Source organism: Homarus americanus, unplaced genomic scaffold, assembly GCF_018991925.1.
Source record: "Homarus americanus isolate GMGI-L3 unplaced genomic scaffold, GMGI_Hamer_2.0 scaffold15945, whole genome shotgun sequence".
In the NCBI taxonomy this organism is placed as follows: Eukaryota; Metazoa; Arthropoda; class Malacostraca; order Decapoda; family Nephropidae; genus Homarus; species Homarus americanus.
The window spans coordinates 32,501-50,000 of record NW_024725940.1 but is presented as its reverse complement, the minus strand read 5'-3'; the positions used below and the strand labels follow the sequence as shown (position 1 = coordinate 50,000).

General features: G+C 46.4%; 1 protein-coding gene across 1 annotated transcript in view; it reads left to right on the top strand.

Moving 5' to 3' along the window:
* The window catches only part of LOC121865316 (insulin gene enhancer protein ISL-1-like), a gene marked incomplete at its 3' end in the record, with an annotated part of 79,037 nt that overhangs the window by 47,328 nt on the left and 14,209 nt on the right, over positions 1-17,500 (top strand). The window contains exons 3-4 of the mRNA XM_042364656.1: positions 7,995-8,093; positions 12,242-12,408. Of these exons, the coding sequence (XP_042220590.1) occupies positions 7,995-8,093; positions 12,242-12,408 (266 nt within the window). The remainder of the gene's footprint in view (positions 1-7,994; positions 8,094-12,241; positions 12,409-17,500) is intronic.

Below are 17,500 nucleotides of genomic sequence, written 5' to 3'. Positions count from 1 at the left end.
ATAAATGAATAAAAAAGAGTGGTGTAAGCAAGTGTTCCCTACCTGTGTGTGTGTGTGTGTGTGTGTGTGTGTGTGTGTGTGTGTGTGTGTGTGTGTGTGTGTTGTTGTTTTTTAGAGAACTTCCACTCAAAACAAACATATACAGCATCATTAATACACACCAGTATACCACCCAACCTAACCTACCCTAACCTAACCTACCCTAACCTAACCTAACCTAACCTAACCTTCATATATACAGTATACAAATCAATTCCTATTAAGAGTTATCCCTTAATGACAAAAGCGTTAGTTGCATTTAGCAATTGATGGATTAGCCTTCTATGTAGCGTGAAAAATACATACATACATACATACATACATACATACATACATACATACATACAATAAAGCAACAATAATGTAATATAGTTTTAACCTGTGTTTTAATATATTCAGCGCCATCACAAATAGAGCACTTTAGCTGTACACTCAGTCATAACACGAGAGAGAGAGAGAGTATTGCTATATAAACATCATATTGCTCTCTCTCTCTCTCACACACACACACACACACACACACACACACACACACACACACACACACACACACACACACCTCACAAATCTCAACAACACGATATATTCAACTGCCTCTGTGTGTGTGTGTGTGTGTGTGTGTGTGTTGACCTCTGAGCAGTAACGACCACCACAGTGACCCATCCTTAATTATATGCTCCTGGAAATATTATATCACATGAATTGAGTATAACCGATATATTTTTCTCTACTTCCGTGATATGTGATTATAGTTTGTAATGGGGGGGGAAGGAGGAAGGGGGGAAGGGGGGGAGGAAGGTGAGAGGAGGAGGGGGAAAGGGAGGAGAGGGGAGGGGAGGGCAGGGTGATAAGGAGGGAGAGGGAGAGGGGAGGGAAAGGGGGTGGAACAAGGGGGGTGAAACAGGGGGAAGGGAATGGAAGGGGGTGATTGAAGAGGTGTAGAGGAGAGATGAAAATAGGGGTAGGGGAAGAGAGAGAGGAAAGGAGTTTGGGGGGTCAGAGAAGAGATTAGGAAGAGGAGGAGGAGAGAAGAGAGAAAGAAGTATTAAACAAGAAGAGAAGGAAGGAAGGAAGGAAGGGAAGGAAGGAAGGAAGGAAGGAAGGAAGGAAGGAAGGAAGGAAGGAAGAACGAACGAACGAAGGAAGGAAGAAGGAAGAGTGAGGAGAGATTAAGAGAAAGGAGGAGAGAGAGAGAGAGAGATCAAGGCTGGCAGGAAGGAAGGAACAGGAAAAGGAGAGGAGACAGAGAGAGAGAGAGAGAAAGCAGCAAGAAACGAAGAGAAAGATAGGGAGAGAAGAAGGAAATGGGGGGGGAGGAAGGAGGTGGGGGTAGAAATAGGGTAGGGTATTCGATCGTATAGGGGAGGAAGGGGAGGGGGGAGGGAGGGGAGGGGAGGTATCAGGCCATTAGATACCGTGTAAGTATCAATGATATATACGTTTCGCTGGTCCTACTCTCCTCCACCTGCCTGATATTGAGAGTATTTTAGTTATGACTTATTAAAGAGAAATAGGACAAGAGAGGATGGTGTAATGGATGATAGGGGAAGGGAGAGAAGGGGAGGAGGAGGGGAGGGAGGGGAGGTTGGTAGGAAGAGAGAGAGGAAGAGGAAGGGAAAGAGAGGGGAGGGTATAGGATGCTGTGAGGGGAGAGAGAGAGAGAGAGAGAGAGAGAGAGAGAGAGAGAGAGAGAGAGAGAGAGAGAGAGAGGACAAACAAGAAAAGTAATCAAACAACCAAGAAAGTTGTAAAACAAAAGAGCAATTCAAAAAACAATTAACCCATTTATAAACAACATAACTACCCAGCAAAATAAATGATCACAGCCTTGATAAAACAATACTATCACAGCAAAGAACCCCATAAACACAAACAATAAACAATGCCCATAACTGCCTAAGCAAACAAGCAAACAATTAAAACTCTCTGATAAACAAGATAAATTATTGTCGTTAATTGAATCGACTTGTTTTGTCATTGTTTGTACACCTTTATTGTCTATGTAAACAAAATGGGAGACTCGCATGAATACTCTTTCTGACTATCTATCTATTCATCTATCTATCTATCTATCCGGTAACAAACAATCAATCAAGGTGCAGCCGCCACGTTCCCTGACGCGGTTGTTTACTCTGGTTGTTTGATCGCTGTCATGCGGCCGTCAGTTGCTTCATTGTTTGGTTTGGTCTACCTCGTTAGTCCTGACCAGTAAACACCTGAACCCCCCTTCCTCCTCTTTTCATTCACACCTTAACCCTCTTTTCCTGCCCCTTAGAGGCCTCCTGCCCCCCCAGAGGTCCTCCTGCCCCCACGTGCCTTATTACTGTTCACCAATAGTTTGTCCAGAGTTGTAATAATAATAATAATAATGTGATAATAGTAATACTACAACAACAACAATTACTACTACTACTCACTACTACTACTACTACTACTACTACTATGACTACTACTACGACTACTAATAATAATAACATGCCTATGACGCAATAATAACGATACTATTAAAATTTACATGGCGCCATAATGTGACGCCATAATGTGACGCCATAACGACGCCATAACGTGACGAAGCCCATGAGAAAGTGACGGTGTCTCATGACCTAGCCGTGACCCGTGACGCAAGGCAGCGGTAGGGCGTCACCGGCGGCGTCACACAGGGCAGGTGCTGATCAGTGACCCCGTGGACGGCAGGTCATCCGGGGTCATAGAATCCCTATTCCCTCCCTCATCCTGCACCTGGGTGGAGGGGGGGGGAGGAGGGGAGGGGAGGAGAGAAGAGAGGGGACAATAAAGAAGAGGTAAGGAGGAACTGAAGGAGGGAAGAGAAGAAGGAGAAGAGTGAAAGAGAGAGGAAGAAAACGGAGAAAAGGAAGAGAGAAGAAACGAGAGAGGAGGGGGGACAGGGGAGAGGGAGGGGAAAGGGAGAGATAAAGAGAGGGAGATGAAGGGAGGGGAAAGAAGGCGGGAAGAGAGGGATGGGGAGAAAGGTAGATGAGCGAGAGAATAGAGAGAGAGAGAGAGAGAGAGAGAGAGAGAGAGAAAGGTGGACAACAGGTAAGAGTATAATGTGATTTTAATTGCAACACACACACACACACACACACACACACAACACACACACACACACACACACACACACACACACACACACACATAAAAATCTTTCATGAAAACAAATTGAACAAAAATAATAAATGAAAAAACGGACGATAAAAACACACGGACAGAAATACTAAAAGAATAAAGAAATATACTGAAAAATATCTCACAAATCCTGAGTGTGATATATATAATCTCTCTCTCTCTCTTTATCTGTGTGTGTGTGTGTGTGTGTGATCTTGTGGGTCGGACGGGGACACACACACACACACACACACACACCACAGAGTAATTAGTGAAAGTAGAAAAAAAAAATTAAATATGAAATCTTAAGAAAAAAGTAACACATTACAGAAATTAAAAAAAAAAAAATAAATAAAATAAAATAAAAATTACATAAAGAACGAACAGCGAAAGATTAATTAACAAAAAATCTAAGACTCATTAAAAAAAATTCAGGTGGAAGTTGGAGGAGAAAAACCCAAGTTAAAAGCTCGATTGAAAAAAAAAACCCTGATGATTCATAAAGACATGTGGAATAAAAACGACTACAAGCGAAACATAAGAACAAAAATGATGATTAAAAACAGAGAGAAAAAATATAATAAATTTGATAGATAAAAATAAATAAAAATAATCAAGGAAAAACAAAACAATAAGATTAAACCAAAAATCCAAAATCACATAAACACCCAAATAAATCAAAATAAACCAAGAAATAAAAACCTTAAAATCAAAACCACAAAAACCGGGGAAAAAAACCTGACTGAGAACAAAAACAAAACCAAGTTAAAACCGTCTGTACTTTCATGCGTTATAAACCAAATACCCACATTGGAAGGGTTTAATAACTACAATCACTACACAAGAGCAATAAAATTCTGTAGCAAAAACCAAACTATCCTTCACCCACCCTTTCCTTCCTTTCTTTCCTTCCTTCCTTCCTTCCTTTTCTCCTCTTTTCTTCCTTCCTCCTATTCTCTATTCCTCCCCCCCTTCCTCTTCTTACTCTCTCTTCCTCCTTCCTTCTTTAACTCACTATTACTTCCTTCCTCCCTCCTACTTTTTCTCTCTCCTTCCCTCTCTCTCCTTCCTTCTCTCCCTACACACCTCCCTCCCTCTCTCCCTCCCTCCCTCCATACAGATTCTTGACACCTCAGTCGAAACTCCAGGTATTTCCCCCTCCTACAAGCGCTTATTACAGGTAAGTATTGACACAGACACACACACACCTTTTTTGTTGCTTTCGTTCACCTGTGCCATAACATTACGTTCAGCACGCCCCGTAATTCAGGGTAATTTGCATACAGTGAATTAGTACCTTCGCTAACGGGGGAGATTTGTGTGGTGGTGGTGGTGGTGGTAGTGGGTTGGTTGTGATGGTAGGGGGTTGGTTGTAGCGGTGGTGGTGGTGGTAAGGGTTGGTTGTAGTGGTGGTAGGGTTGGTGGTGGTGGTGGTAGGGGGTTGGTTGTGGTAGGGGTTGGTTGTGATGGTCGGGGTTGGTTGTGGTGGTAGTGGTAGGGAGTTGAGTGTGGTAGTGGTGGTAGGGGTTAGTGGTGGTGGTGGTAAGGGTTGGTTGTGGTGGTGGTGGTGGTAAGGGATTGGTGGTGGTAGGGGGTGATTGTGGTAGTGGTGGGTAGTGGGGTTGATTGTGGTAGTGGTGGTAGGGGGTTGATTGTGGTAGTGGTGGTAGGGGGTTGATTGTGGTGGTGGTGGTAGGGGTTGATTGTGGTGGTGGTAGGGGTTGATTGTGGTAGTGGTGGTAGGTTGATTGTGGTAGTGGTGGTAGGGGTTGATTGTGGTAGTGGTGGTAGGGGGTTGATTGTGGTAGTGGTGGTAGGGGGTTGATTGTGGTAGTGGTGGTAGGGGTGATCGACCAAGGGATATATGTATGTGTGTGTGTTTGGTTGTTGTTAATAACGTACACTATGCCCTGACCTTTGTTGTGTGTGTGTGTGTGTGTGTGTAATACGTTAGTAGACGATCACACGAGCAACGAACAAGCACTCACACACAGACACAAAAATACACACACACACACGACTATAAAACAAGTGCACACACACACACACACACACACACACACACACACACACACGACCATAAAACAATTGTACACACACAGACATATACACACACATGACCATAAAACAAGTGTACACACACACACAAGCACGTGAACATATTAAAATAGTTCATAAAGTCTTTAAAACTCGTAAATTTATACACGCGAGCACATTGTATACACACACACACACACACACACACACAATGCATACATGTGTAATACTTATATGAACAATGAATACATACAGAGATCCCGATTATTATTATTATTATTATTATTATTATTATTATTATTATTACCAAACACCGAAAACAAAATAACACGGGAAGGAGCAAAATGCGATGAATTATGTCATTGCCCCACCCACAATGTGTTTTTAAACTCCACCCAGTCTAAATTAAGCCTCGCCCACTTTTAAACTTAAGAACCGCCCATTATCTCTCTTACATGGGGGCCCGCCTACCATTTCTCTTCGCCCAGCCCACTGTACATTTTTTTTAGGCCCGCCCACTACTCCTCTTAAGCCCCGCCCACTATCTCTATTAAGCCCCACCCACTGTTCAACTTAAACTCCGCCCACTATCTCCCTTACGCCCCGCCCACTTCATATTCTAATCACCGCCCACTCTTCTGACTTCTATCTCTGTTTTTATCTCTCACTCTTTCTTTCCCTTTCTCTCTTTTTAGGTCTCTATCCGCCTGTCTCTCTCTGTCGCTTTTTTTTTTTTTTTTTTTCCCGTCTAATTTTATCTGTCTTTTCTCTCTGTCTCCCTCCTACCCATTTGTCCTGTCTGTCTGTTTATGTCTTTATCTGACCTTTTCTCTCTCTTCTTTTCTCTCTCTCTCTCTCTCTCTCTCTCTCTCTCTCTCTCTCTCCTCTCCCTTACCCTGAGTGCATGGTAATGGCCGGAGAATTTTTGCAAAGGGGAGAAGGGAGGAGAGAGAGGGTGACTTAGTTTGTCCACTTAGCTGCCCCTTCTTTGTGTGTCCTTGTTTGTGTTTGTTTGTGTTTGTTTGTGTTTGTTTGGACTTATCTTTGGTTTGTGGTTGTTTGGACTTGTTTCTGGTTGTTTGTGGTTGTCTGAGATATGTAGTTGTTTGTGTTTGTTTGTGTTTGTTTGGACTTGTTTTGGTTGTTTTTGTTTGTGTTTTGGTTGTGGTTGTTGTTTTTGTTTATAGTTGTCTGTGTTTGTTTGTGGCTGTGAGAGAGTGAATTGTAACAATTAAGTGCGACAGTAGAGTGTGACAGTAGGGTGCGACAGTAGAGGTGACAGGGGTGCAACAGTAGAGTGTGACAGTAGGGTGTGACAGTAGGGTGTGCGACAGTAGAGTGCGACAATAGGATATGACAGTAGGGTGCGACAGTAGAGTGTGACAGTAGAGTGTGACAGTAGGGTGCGACAGTAGAGTGAAACAGTAGAGTGCGACAGTAGAGTGTGACAGTAGAGTGACAGTAGAGTGCAACAGTAGAGTGCAACAGTAGAGTGTGACAGTAGAGTGCGACAGTAGAGTGCGACAGTAGGGTGCAACAGTAGAGTGTGACAGTAGGGTGTGACAGTAGGGTGCGACAGTAGAGTGCGACAATAGGATACGACAGTAGGGCGTGACAGAGTGTGACAGTAGAGTGCGACAGTAGGGTGTGACAGTAGAGTGCAACAGTAGAGTGTGACAGTAGGGTGCGACAGTAGGGTGTGACAGTAGAGTGAAACAGTAGAGTGCGACAGTAGAGTGTAACAATAGAGTGAAACAGTAGAGTGCAACAGTAGAAGACGACAGTAGGGTGCGACAGTAGAGTGCGACAATAGGATACGACAGTAGGGTGCGACAGTAGAGTACAACAGTAGAGTACAACGGTAAAATACAACAGTCGAGTACAACGGCAGAGTTATCGCCCCACTTGAAGACTCAGAGTACAAGGTCCTTCCCCCAGTACTCAAGATTTTTGGTTGATAGTGATTAGACAGGTGACAGGCTGATTGGAGAGACAGGTGTCAATTCCGTCAACTCTGGAGTGGAGGAAAATTGACGGTAAATGAGGCGAGTGGAGGAGAGGACTAATGGAGTCTGATAATGGCACTGGCAAGATAATGGTCCGTGTGGCTATGATGGGGGTGAGGGGGGAGGAGGGAGGGAGGAGGGAGGGGAGGGGGGGGGAGGAGGGGGAGAGGAGGGGATACCTTAGTGGTGTGTGTGTGTTTGGGGGGGGAGAGGGAGGAGGAGGAGGGGTAAGGGGAGGGAGGGGGAGAGGGGGAAGGGGGAAGGGGAGGGAAGGAGGGGGTGGGGGAGGGGGGAAGGGGGAGGGAGGGGAAGGGGTGGGGAACGGGTGAGATGGAAACGAGGAGGGGGAAGGAGGGAGGGAGAGGAGGGAGGGAAGGAGGAGGGAGAGGAGAGGAAGGGGCAGGAGGAGGGGAGATGATGATTATTGGTAGTTATCTGTCTGTCTGTCTGTCTGTCTATCTGTCTGCTTGTCCTAATACAGAGGGCAATACATGTCATGTTCACCCCGCCCTCTCTCTCTCTCTCTTAAAACCAAAAATTTACGCCCCTACTATAAAACATATCAATACTATATCACCTAACTGTCTATATAACCAAGCTATACAAGGCCTATATCACATCTATATAATCCTTAACTCAATCTTTCTCCTCTACTTTTCATCAAACTTTCATATATATTTTTACGCCTTTCTAAAAATTATATCTACGTTTTCTTTTATAATTACATCTCGACATAATCTTAACCCCTAACTATGGTATATTTTTTTTTGTTTTCTCCCTCTACAGATTATTCGGTGCTAAGTGCGATAAATGTAGCGGAGGTTTTAGTCGGACTGACATGGTAATGAGGGCCCGCTCCAAGATCTTCCACCTAGACTGCTTCAGGTAGGTCTTGAGTACGTACCTGTAGGAGGAGGGGTGATGTGGGGGTATTTTAGGTAGGTCTTCAGTACGTACCTGTAGGGGAGGTGAGGGGGTGGTGTGGGGGTATTTTAGGTAGGTCTCAGTACGTACCTGTAGGAGGGTGAGGGGGGTGATGTGGGGGTATTTTAGGTAGGTCTACAGAACGTACCTGTAGGAGGGGGTGAGGAGGTGATGTGGGGGTATTTTAGGTAGGTCTAGAACGTACCTGTAGGGGGGGTGAGGAGGTGATGTGGGGGTATTTTGGGTAGGTCTACAGAACGTACCTGTAGGAGGGGGTGAGGGTGATGTGGGGGTATTTTAGGTAGGTCTTCAGAACGTACCTGTAGGAGGGGGTGAGGAGAGGTGATGTGGTACTTCTTCAGGTAGGTCTTGTATACCTGTAAGTGGATATTAAACATTAATTTTAAGGATGTTTGTGTTAAATCTAAAAGACGTTGTGTTTATATAATTGATGTTGATTGATGTTGTGAGTTTATCTGAGAGATGTTTTGTGTCACTATGAGAAAAAAATGTTAGATTAAATGTTATCAAGATTTTTATCAAGTTATTATCACAATCACGTTTTTCTAACTCGAATTTTATTCATCTCTCTCTCTCTCTCTCTCTCTTCTCTCTCTCAGTTGTAACCGATTACAAAATCAATATCAAGACACATGACACACCGGGGCACACATGGCACACACATTCAGAAACATGACACACGGGACACATGACACACCAGACACACGAGACACATGACACACCGAGGCACCCAACACACGAGAGACAAGACACACACTTGACAATAAAAGGTAACATGAACTTTGACCCCGCCCTGATCTCCTCCATTAGCGCAAGCCACTGTCAGCTTATCCCGGGCTGACGGCTAACACGGAGCTCATCCCGCGACTGACAGCTGTATACTTGTATTGTGATGGTGCAATGATGTGGTGCTGGTGCTGTGGTGGTGCAGTGGTGGTGCTGTGATAGTGGTGGTGCAGTGGTGGTGTGCAGTGGTGGTGCGTGGTGGTGGTGCGTGGGTGGTGGTGGTGGGTGCAGTGGTGGTGGTGCAGTGGTGGTGGTGCAGTGGTGGGTGGTGCAGTGGTGGTAGTGTGATAGTGGTGGTGGTGCAGTGGTGGTGTGGTGGTGGTGCAGTGGTGGTGGCAGTGGTGGTGGTGCAGTGGTGGTGGTGCAGTGGTGGTGGTGCGGGGTGGTGGTGGTGCAGTGGTGGTGCTGTGATGGTGGTGTTGCTGTGGTGGTGTGCGGTGGTGGTGATGAGTGGTGGTGGTGCAGTGGTGGTGGTGTGATGGTGGTGGGTGGTGCAGTGGTGGTGCAGTGGTGGTGGTGCAGTGGTGGTGGTGCAGTGGTGGTGGTGCAGTGGTGGTGGTGCAGTGGTGGTGCAGTGGTGGTGCTGTGATGGTGGTGTTGCTGTGGTGGTGATGCAGTGGTGGTGATGTGGTGGTGGTGCAGTGGTGGTGCTGTGATGGTGGTGGTGCTGTGATGGTGGTGTTGCTGTGGTGGTGTTGCTGTGGTGGTGGTGCGGTGGTGGTGGTGCGGTGGTGGTGGTGGTGTTGCTGTGATGGTGGTGGTGGTGCTGTGGTGGTGGTGCAGTGGTGGTGGTGCGGTGGTGGTGGTGCAGTGGTGGTGCTGTGATGGTGTGGTGGTGCAGTGGTGGTGGTGCAGTGGTGGTGCTGTGATGGTGGTGGTGCTGTGGTGGTGCTGTGATGGTGGTGGTGCTGGTTGGTTGGTGGTGGTGTGGTGGTGCAGTGGTGGTGGTGTGGTGGTGCTGTGGTGGTGGTGGATGGTGGTGTTGCTGTGGTGGTGTTGCTGTGGTGGTGGTGCAGTGGTGGTGGTGCAGTGGTGGTGCTGTGGTGGTGGTGCTGTGGTGGTGTTGTGTGGTGGTGTTGCTGTGGTGGTGTTGCTGTGGTGGTGGTGCAGTGGTGGTGGTGCAGTGGTGGTGCTGTGGTGGTGGTGCTGTGGTGGTGGTGCTGTGATGGTGGTGTTGCTGTGGTGGTGGTGCAGTGGTGGTGTGTGGTTGTGCAGTGGTGGTGCTGTGATTGGTGGTGCTGTGATGGTGGTGTTGCTGTGGTGGTGGTGCTGTGGTGGTGGTGGTGTGGTGGTGCAGTGGTGTGTGATGGTGGTGGTGTGTGATGGTGGTGTTGCTGTGGTGGTGGTGCTGTGGTGGTGGTGCAGTTGTTGTGCTGTGGTGGTGCTGTGATAGTGGCGGTGCTGTGGTGGTGCTGTGATATATTATTATTATTATCATTATTATTATTATTATTATTATTATTATTATTATTATTATTATTATTCGTTATTTATGTTATTTTCATTGTTTTCATTATCATTATTAACGGCAATTATTATTATAATAGATAAATAATACTAATACTAATACTAATACTAATACTAATAATAATAATAATAATAATAATAAAACACTTCCATTAACCCATTCTTTAGTAACAAACAAAAAACAAATTCCTAAAACAATATTATTTTTTTCGTTAAATTTCCAAACTATCGTCATAATTTTCTTCCCTTTATCGGTCTTTTTTTTTCAAATAAACACAACCCTTTAGAAATTAATCACCACAAGTCTTCAATTATACAAACAGATTTATATATATACACACCTATGAACATTACCTTACATACCAGTTACAATTTACATAGCGCTGTACATTACACAGTACTTACATTGACTGGAATTTATAGAGTGCGATACGTTAGGTCGAAATTTACATAGCGTGTAAATCGCACACTTTAGTTCTGTGCCATTTAAAGCTTTGTAAAAGAATCTTATTATTACACTTTGTTATTTACACTGTTTATTGTGTCTACTGTGTGTATAACTCTTTTTGTTATTCATTATCACAGAATACGACAGTTGTATGTATCGCGTGTATGAGTTTGTGTATAAATATATGTGGAGTGTATACGAGTATTTATGTATAAGAGTATATGTATAAATTCATGTATAATATGTATGAGTTGGTATAGAATCATGTATAATGTGTATGAATATGTATAAGATCACGTATAGTGTGTATGAGTATGTATATTAAGCATAGGAGAAAAGAACATGTATAGATATGTATATGTATACCTGTTGTACATATGTATTATGGAATCTAAATAAACAAATGCCAATCGAACTCTCTAAAAGCCCTCACAGCTCTATCAATTAGCGCACTCCCCCTTAAACCATATTCTGCTCTCTCTCTCTCTCTTTTTTTTTTTTTTTTTTCTCTCTCTTCCTCTGTCTGTCTCTCCCTCCCTTCCTCTGCCTGTCTCTTTCTCCCTTCCTCTGTCAGTCTGTCTGTCTGTCTCTCTCTCCCTCAGTCCACCCTTCAAAATCAAATTGTCAGGCACCTTGTCAGCACTCACCATTATGGGTTTGCCAACACTTTTCCACAGGTAGACGTCAAGAGGAACAGCCCTGCAGTGTCTCTACCCATCCCTACCCTACCTTACCCATCCCTACCCTAACCTTACCCATCCCTACCTTACCCTACCCTAGTCCCGTGTGCATCAAGCAAATCACCCTAACTCACCCTCGTGTTCTGCTGCATCAGATAAATCACCTTTGCCTCACCTCCCCTCCTGCCATTTTATACAACTACAGGTATTATATACATCTATATTCTCAAACTCACAAACATATTTCCCCAAAACAAGTTCTTCTGCCTTCTCTTGATACACGAGACTTGGCGAGATGGCTGAGGAGTGTCTCTGTGTCAACAAATAATTTTAACTTTATTATTTTACTGTCTCACTTTCTCAATAGTCGTAAGGCATTTTGGTGGTGTGTTTTTTTTGGATTAAGAATTGGTGGAAATTATTTACCTGGTGAACGTAAGTGATTAAGTTACCTGGTGATTTTAAGTTATATCTAAAATGTTTGTACAGTGAAACTTCTATTTAACGTACTTTATGGAGAGGAAAATCCGTTATATCGAGAAGTCCGTTATATATACGTAAGGGTTTATTCTCATATATAATCTTGAAGAATTATCGTCTTTTTAATTAACACTTGTATGAACTATAATCTTACTGTGTTAAATTGTATCTACCTGTAGTTTACCTGATTGACCTAACATCCCTCCCTCTTGGTTCTTCCCCCACAGATGTCGGTCGTGCGGGAAACAGCTCCTGCCGGGGGACGAGTTCGCGCTAAGAGACGACGTGTTGTTCTGCCGCCACGACTATGATGCCATCAAGGAGGAAGCCAGAGACGACGAGATGACTGACGACAACCACAACACAGACCCCGGCTGCCCCGTCCAGCTAGCAGGTAAGTTGCTGTTAGTGCCCCGTCTGTCCATGCAGCTAGTGCCCCGTGCATCTAGTATCCAGTTTATATAGTGCCCCGTGCAGCCAATGCCCCGTCCACCTAATGCCCCGTCACCTAGTGCCCCAACCATCTAGTGCCCCAACCACCTACTGTCCTATCCACCTACTGCCCCATCCACCTATACTGCCCCATCCACCTACTACCCCATCCACCTATACTGTGTACTAAAGCTTGGTATCCGGGACCCATTTAGAGAGAACAGGTCGTCCATATGCGCAGGGTGATGTTCTTTTGTTCGTGTGTACCGTAAGCCGATCACGATGATAACAGGCTCCCAGCATCCAGTGTCGCTATCACTTGTTGGGGTGTGTGGTGATATGGGCAGGCGGGGAGTGGGAGAGGAGGGAAGGGAGGAAGAGAGGAGGAGGGAGGGGGAGGGAGGGAGGGAGGGAGGGAGGAGGGAGGGAGTAGATAGGGAAGTGGGGAGGATGAAAAGGAAAGAGGGAAGGTGACGAGAAAGAAGGAAGAGTGAGGGATAGAGGGAGAGAGAGATGAGAGAGAGAGAGAGAGAACGACAGGTGGGGAGAATAGTGAAGAGAGGAGAGGGCAGTAGAGGGCGTGGAAAAGCGAAAAAAAAAGAAAGAGAGGATATGCCAGAAATGTATAGTCATTCCAGTAGAGTTTATAAAGTCACAACAAAACCGAGAATAGTGTTGGCTGTAGGTGTGTGGGCTGACTATGATCTACTTTGAGAGAGGGACAACGAAGGTTAGTGTCACGGCGGCGCTGAATGTAACAAGGTTATCAGTACCCCGCTGTTGGTCATGGATTCCAAACCTGTGTTCTGCAGCTGTGTATAGTGTTTAAGAGACTTTAACAACGTGGGTAGGATCAGTTTTTCTCCTGGTGGCATCAGTGTAAACTTGTGTTCTGCTGGAGGGAATGGAGAGGAGGTCGTCGTCACAGTGTAAAGAAGAGACTTGGAGACAGAATTCAACCTTGGTGTACTCCTGGAATGATGGTGAAGTAGCCTCGGTGTATCGTCTATTACAAGGTCGGGATGGCTTAAGAATCAAACCTGCACCTCACCTCACCTACACCCCATAACCTCCACCACTATCACCATCACCTACACCACTATCACCATAACCTCCACCACTATCACCATAACTCCACCCTATCACCTACCACTATCACCATAACCCCACCACTATCACCATCACCTACACCACTATCACCATCACCTACCACTATCACCATAACCTCCACCAATATCACCATCACCACCACTATCACCATAACATCCACCACTATCACCATAACCTCCACCACTATCACCATAACCTCCACCTATCACCATAACATCCACCACTATCACCATAACCTCCACCACTGTCACCATCACCTACACCACTGTCACCATAACCTGCACCACTATGACCAGCCACCAACACTGCCGTCACCAATTATCACCAAGACACACTAAGACGACAATCCCATAACCACAACTACCAGCACTACCACCATCAGGACCTACTCAACAACTATCCATAACCATAGACAAACAAATAGTGCTGCGAAGTGCTGCCGAGGGCAGGGGGTAGTGAGGGGCCATTTAGAACTAATTAGGTTAACATAACAAGGTTAGTAAGGTCGCATCTGGCAGTCTGAGAGGACTGGTCAGTTGTCCTCCTCCTTCCCCTCCTTTCCTTCTTTATCTCCCTGTCTCCCCTTTCCTCCCCCCTCTCTCTCTCTCTCTCTCTCTCTCTCTTCTCTCTCTCTCTCTCTCTCTCGTCCTCTACGTCTCCTTATTTTCACCCTTTATTTTACAGTCAAATTCCTACCTTCCTCTTCCTCCCTTCTTCCTTATCTGGCCAGCCTCCCTCGTTCAAGCCTTCCCTCCCTTCCCTCCCTTCCCGCCCCTTATTTCTCCCTATCTCCCTCATTTACTCACTCTCTTTTCCATCACAATGTCTGTCTGTGTCCTTCTGTTTCTATCTGTCGCCATCTTTCTTTACCTGCCTCTCTTTCCCTGCCTGTCTGTCTTTCTCTCTGTCTCTTTTTCTGTCTCTCTTTCTCTCCCTCTCTCTCTTTCTCCCTCCTTCTCCTCCTTCCCTCTATTTATCTAATTATCCCCCCCAGTGTAAAGGAGGGTACATACATATAAATATATCAGTGTCTGTCTGTCTGCAGTATACCGTGATGACCCCTCGCATCGCCCGCTCCCTCTTTTGAGATCAAGAGCTGTATGTTTGTTTGTGTTTGTTTGTTTATTTGTTTGTTTTTGTTTGTTTGTTTGACAGAGTGATGACCCTGTCCATCTACCTCCCTCTACTCCCCCTCACCCCCCCCATTCCCCCTCCCATCACTCCCCCTCACCCCTCCCATTCTCCCCTCTACATCACCCCATGTGGAGTTGATACATAAACACACGTTCACACAGACAATCACACACACACAAACATACACACAGGGTAATGGTGGACATAGACAGACATACACACCAAACAGACACAGACGTGGGGAGTATTGGGTGGAGAGAGAGAGGAGAGTGTGTTGATATAGACATAAGGACACAGAGAGAGACACAGAGGGTGGGGGTGAAGGTGCAGGGAGGGAAACAGAGGGTGTTGACACTATGGGCAGCCACAATACAGTCTAGTGTTATGGTAGTGACAATCAATGTTATTCTCTCCATCTTTCGCTGGACATTTTTTTTTCGACAACGACCTCCTCTACGACCCCCTTGTGCCTCCACGATCTCCCGACGACCTCCACATGCCCCCTGTCACGACCTCCTGACCTCCTGTACCTACATGACTTCCGACCCCTGTCTCCACAGCCTCCTGACCCCCCTGTGCCTCCACGACCTCCCTACGACCCCTGTGCCTCCACGCCTCCCTACCCCTGTGCCTCCGACCTCCCTGACCCCTGTACCTTCACATTTTTCGACCTCATTACGACTTCAACACCTCCCTACGACTCCTTGTGCCTCCACGACCTACAACGACCTCCCTACGGTCACCAGCACATTCCTACTACCTCCAAAACCTCCCTATGACCCCTACCACCTCCAACGACCTCCACCCTCCCCCACCTCCCAAACCCTCTTCTTCCCCTCCTCCCCAACCTAGAGGAAAAATAATACGTCTACAGTCACTACGGTCGAGTCTCTGTACAATCTAGACGCCATTTTGAAACCTTCTCCGTCTCTCTCTCATGTGTTTGTGACAGGAGAGAGAGAGAGAGAGGATGTTATTATTGCCGTTATGGTGACGCTTCGAATTTGACGCATGAGTAATGACGCACGAGCTGTGACGCATTAGGCCCAACGCTGTGTATCTTTTAGGGCAGTTTGGATGACGTATAACTTTTAACGCACTAAGACTGTTGCATTAACTATGACGCTTTATAGATGACGCATTAGAACTACGACGCATTTTAGCTGACGCATGAAATGACGTATCAATCATGATATATTACACCCGACTCATGATCTACGACGCATTAGAGCGGAGCATTATAACTCACGTATGAACCCCGACGCATCATTTTTGACGTATTATTTATGACGCATTATTACCTGACCACGTGTAATTCATGTTTCACTCTAATTTGACGCATAACATGACGCATCACCAGTAGACGCATTAAAATCTGACGCATCACCACTGTACTCATTACACAGCGGACAGTACGCCTTTAATTCAGACAGGAGAATAATGCGTCGCTACACCTAACGCATTAATGCTGACACGCATGGAAGCTTCCATTTTGACAATTTTAGTTGAGTTTGGTATATGGTCTATGGCGGAGGGAAGGGAGAGGAGGGAGGAGAAGGAGGAGGGAGGAGAAGGGAGGATAGAGGTGAGTAGTGATGAGGAGGGAGAGGAAGTGAGTGGTGGAGGGAGGAGGAGAGGAGAAAGGAGGGAGGTGTATGTTAGAGGGAGAGGAGGTGTTATGTGGTGGAGGGAGGAGGAGGGTGTGTTGGAGGGTGTTGGAGGGAGGGTTGTGTGTTGGAGGAAAGAAGGATCTCTGGTGGAGGAGAAAGAGGTTTGATGGAGGGATTGAAGTTGTATGGTGGAGGAAAGGAGAGAGAGAAAGAGAGGAAGAGAGGGAGAGAGGGAGGGGAGAGAGAGGGGGAATAGTGGAGGGAGAAAGAGGTAGAGGGATAAATGTGCGTTAATACAGGTGAGGGAAAAGGTGTGTTAACGCATGAGAGTAAAAGGATATATGCGTCAAATATTTATCCCACTGCATTAAATATCCTGACGCGGTGTAAGGGTCGCGGAGTAAGGGTAGCGGTGTATGGGACGTGGTGGGACGTGGTGTAAGGCTGCGGTGTAAGGGTCGCGGTGTAGAGGTCGCGGTTAAGGGACTTGGTGTAAGGGTCGTGGGTAAGGGTAGCGGTGTAAGGTCGCGGTTAAGGCGTGGTGTAAGGGCTGCGGTGGTCGTGGATTATGAGGTCGCGGTGTATGGGACGCGGTTAAGGGACGTGGTGTACGGGCTGCGGTGTAAGGTCGCGGTATAAGGGTCGCGGTGGGGACGTGGTTATGGGTCGTGGAGTAAGGGTAGCGGTGTAAGGTCGCGGTGTTAGGGACGTGGTGTAAGGGCTGCGGTGATAAGGGTCGCGGAGTAAGGGTAGCGGTGTAAGGGTCGCGGTGTAAGGGACGCGGTGTATGGGACGCGGTGAAGGGACGCGGTGTATGGGACGCGGTGTAAGGGTCTGCGGTGTATGGGAACGCGGGTGTAAGGGACGCGGTGTAAGGGCTGCGGTGTAAGGGACGCGGTGTAAGGGACGTGGTGTGAGGCTGCGGTGTAAGGACGCGGTGTAAGGACGTGGGCAGGGGCTGCGGTGTATGGGACGCGGTTAAGGGGACGCGGTGTATGGGGACGCGGTGTAAGGGACGTGGTGTAAGGGTAGCGGTGTAGGACGTGGTGTAGGGGGCTGCGGTGTAAGGGACGCGGTGTAAGGGACGTGGTGTAGAGGCTGCGGTGTAGGGATGCGACTCAGTATTTTCAGTTTTTGTCTGTCTGTCTGTCTGTCTGTCACATATAAGAATTACTAATAATCGAATCGGTGGTGACCAAA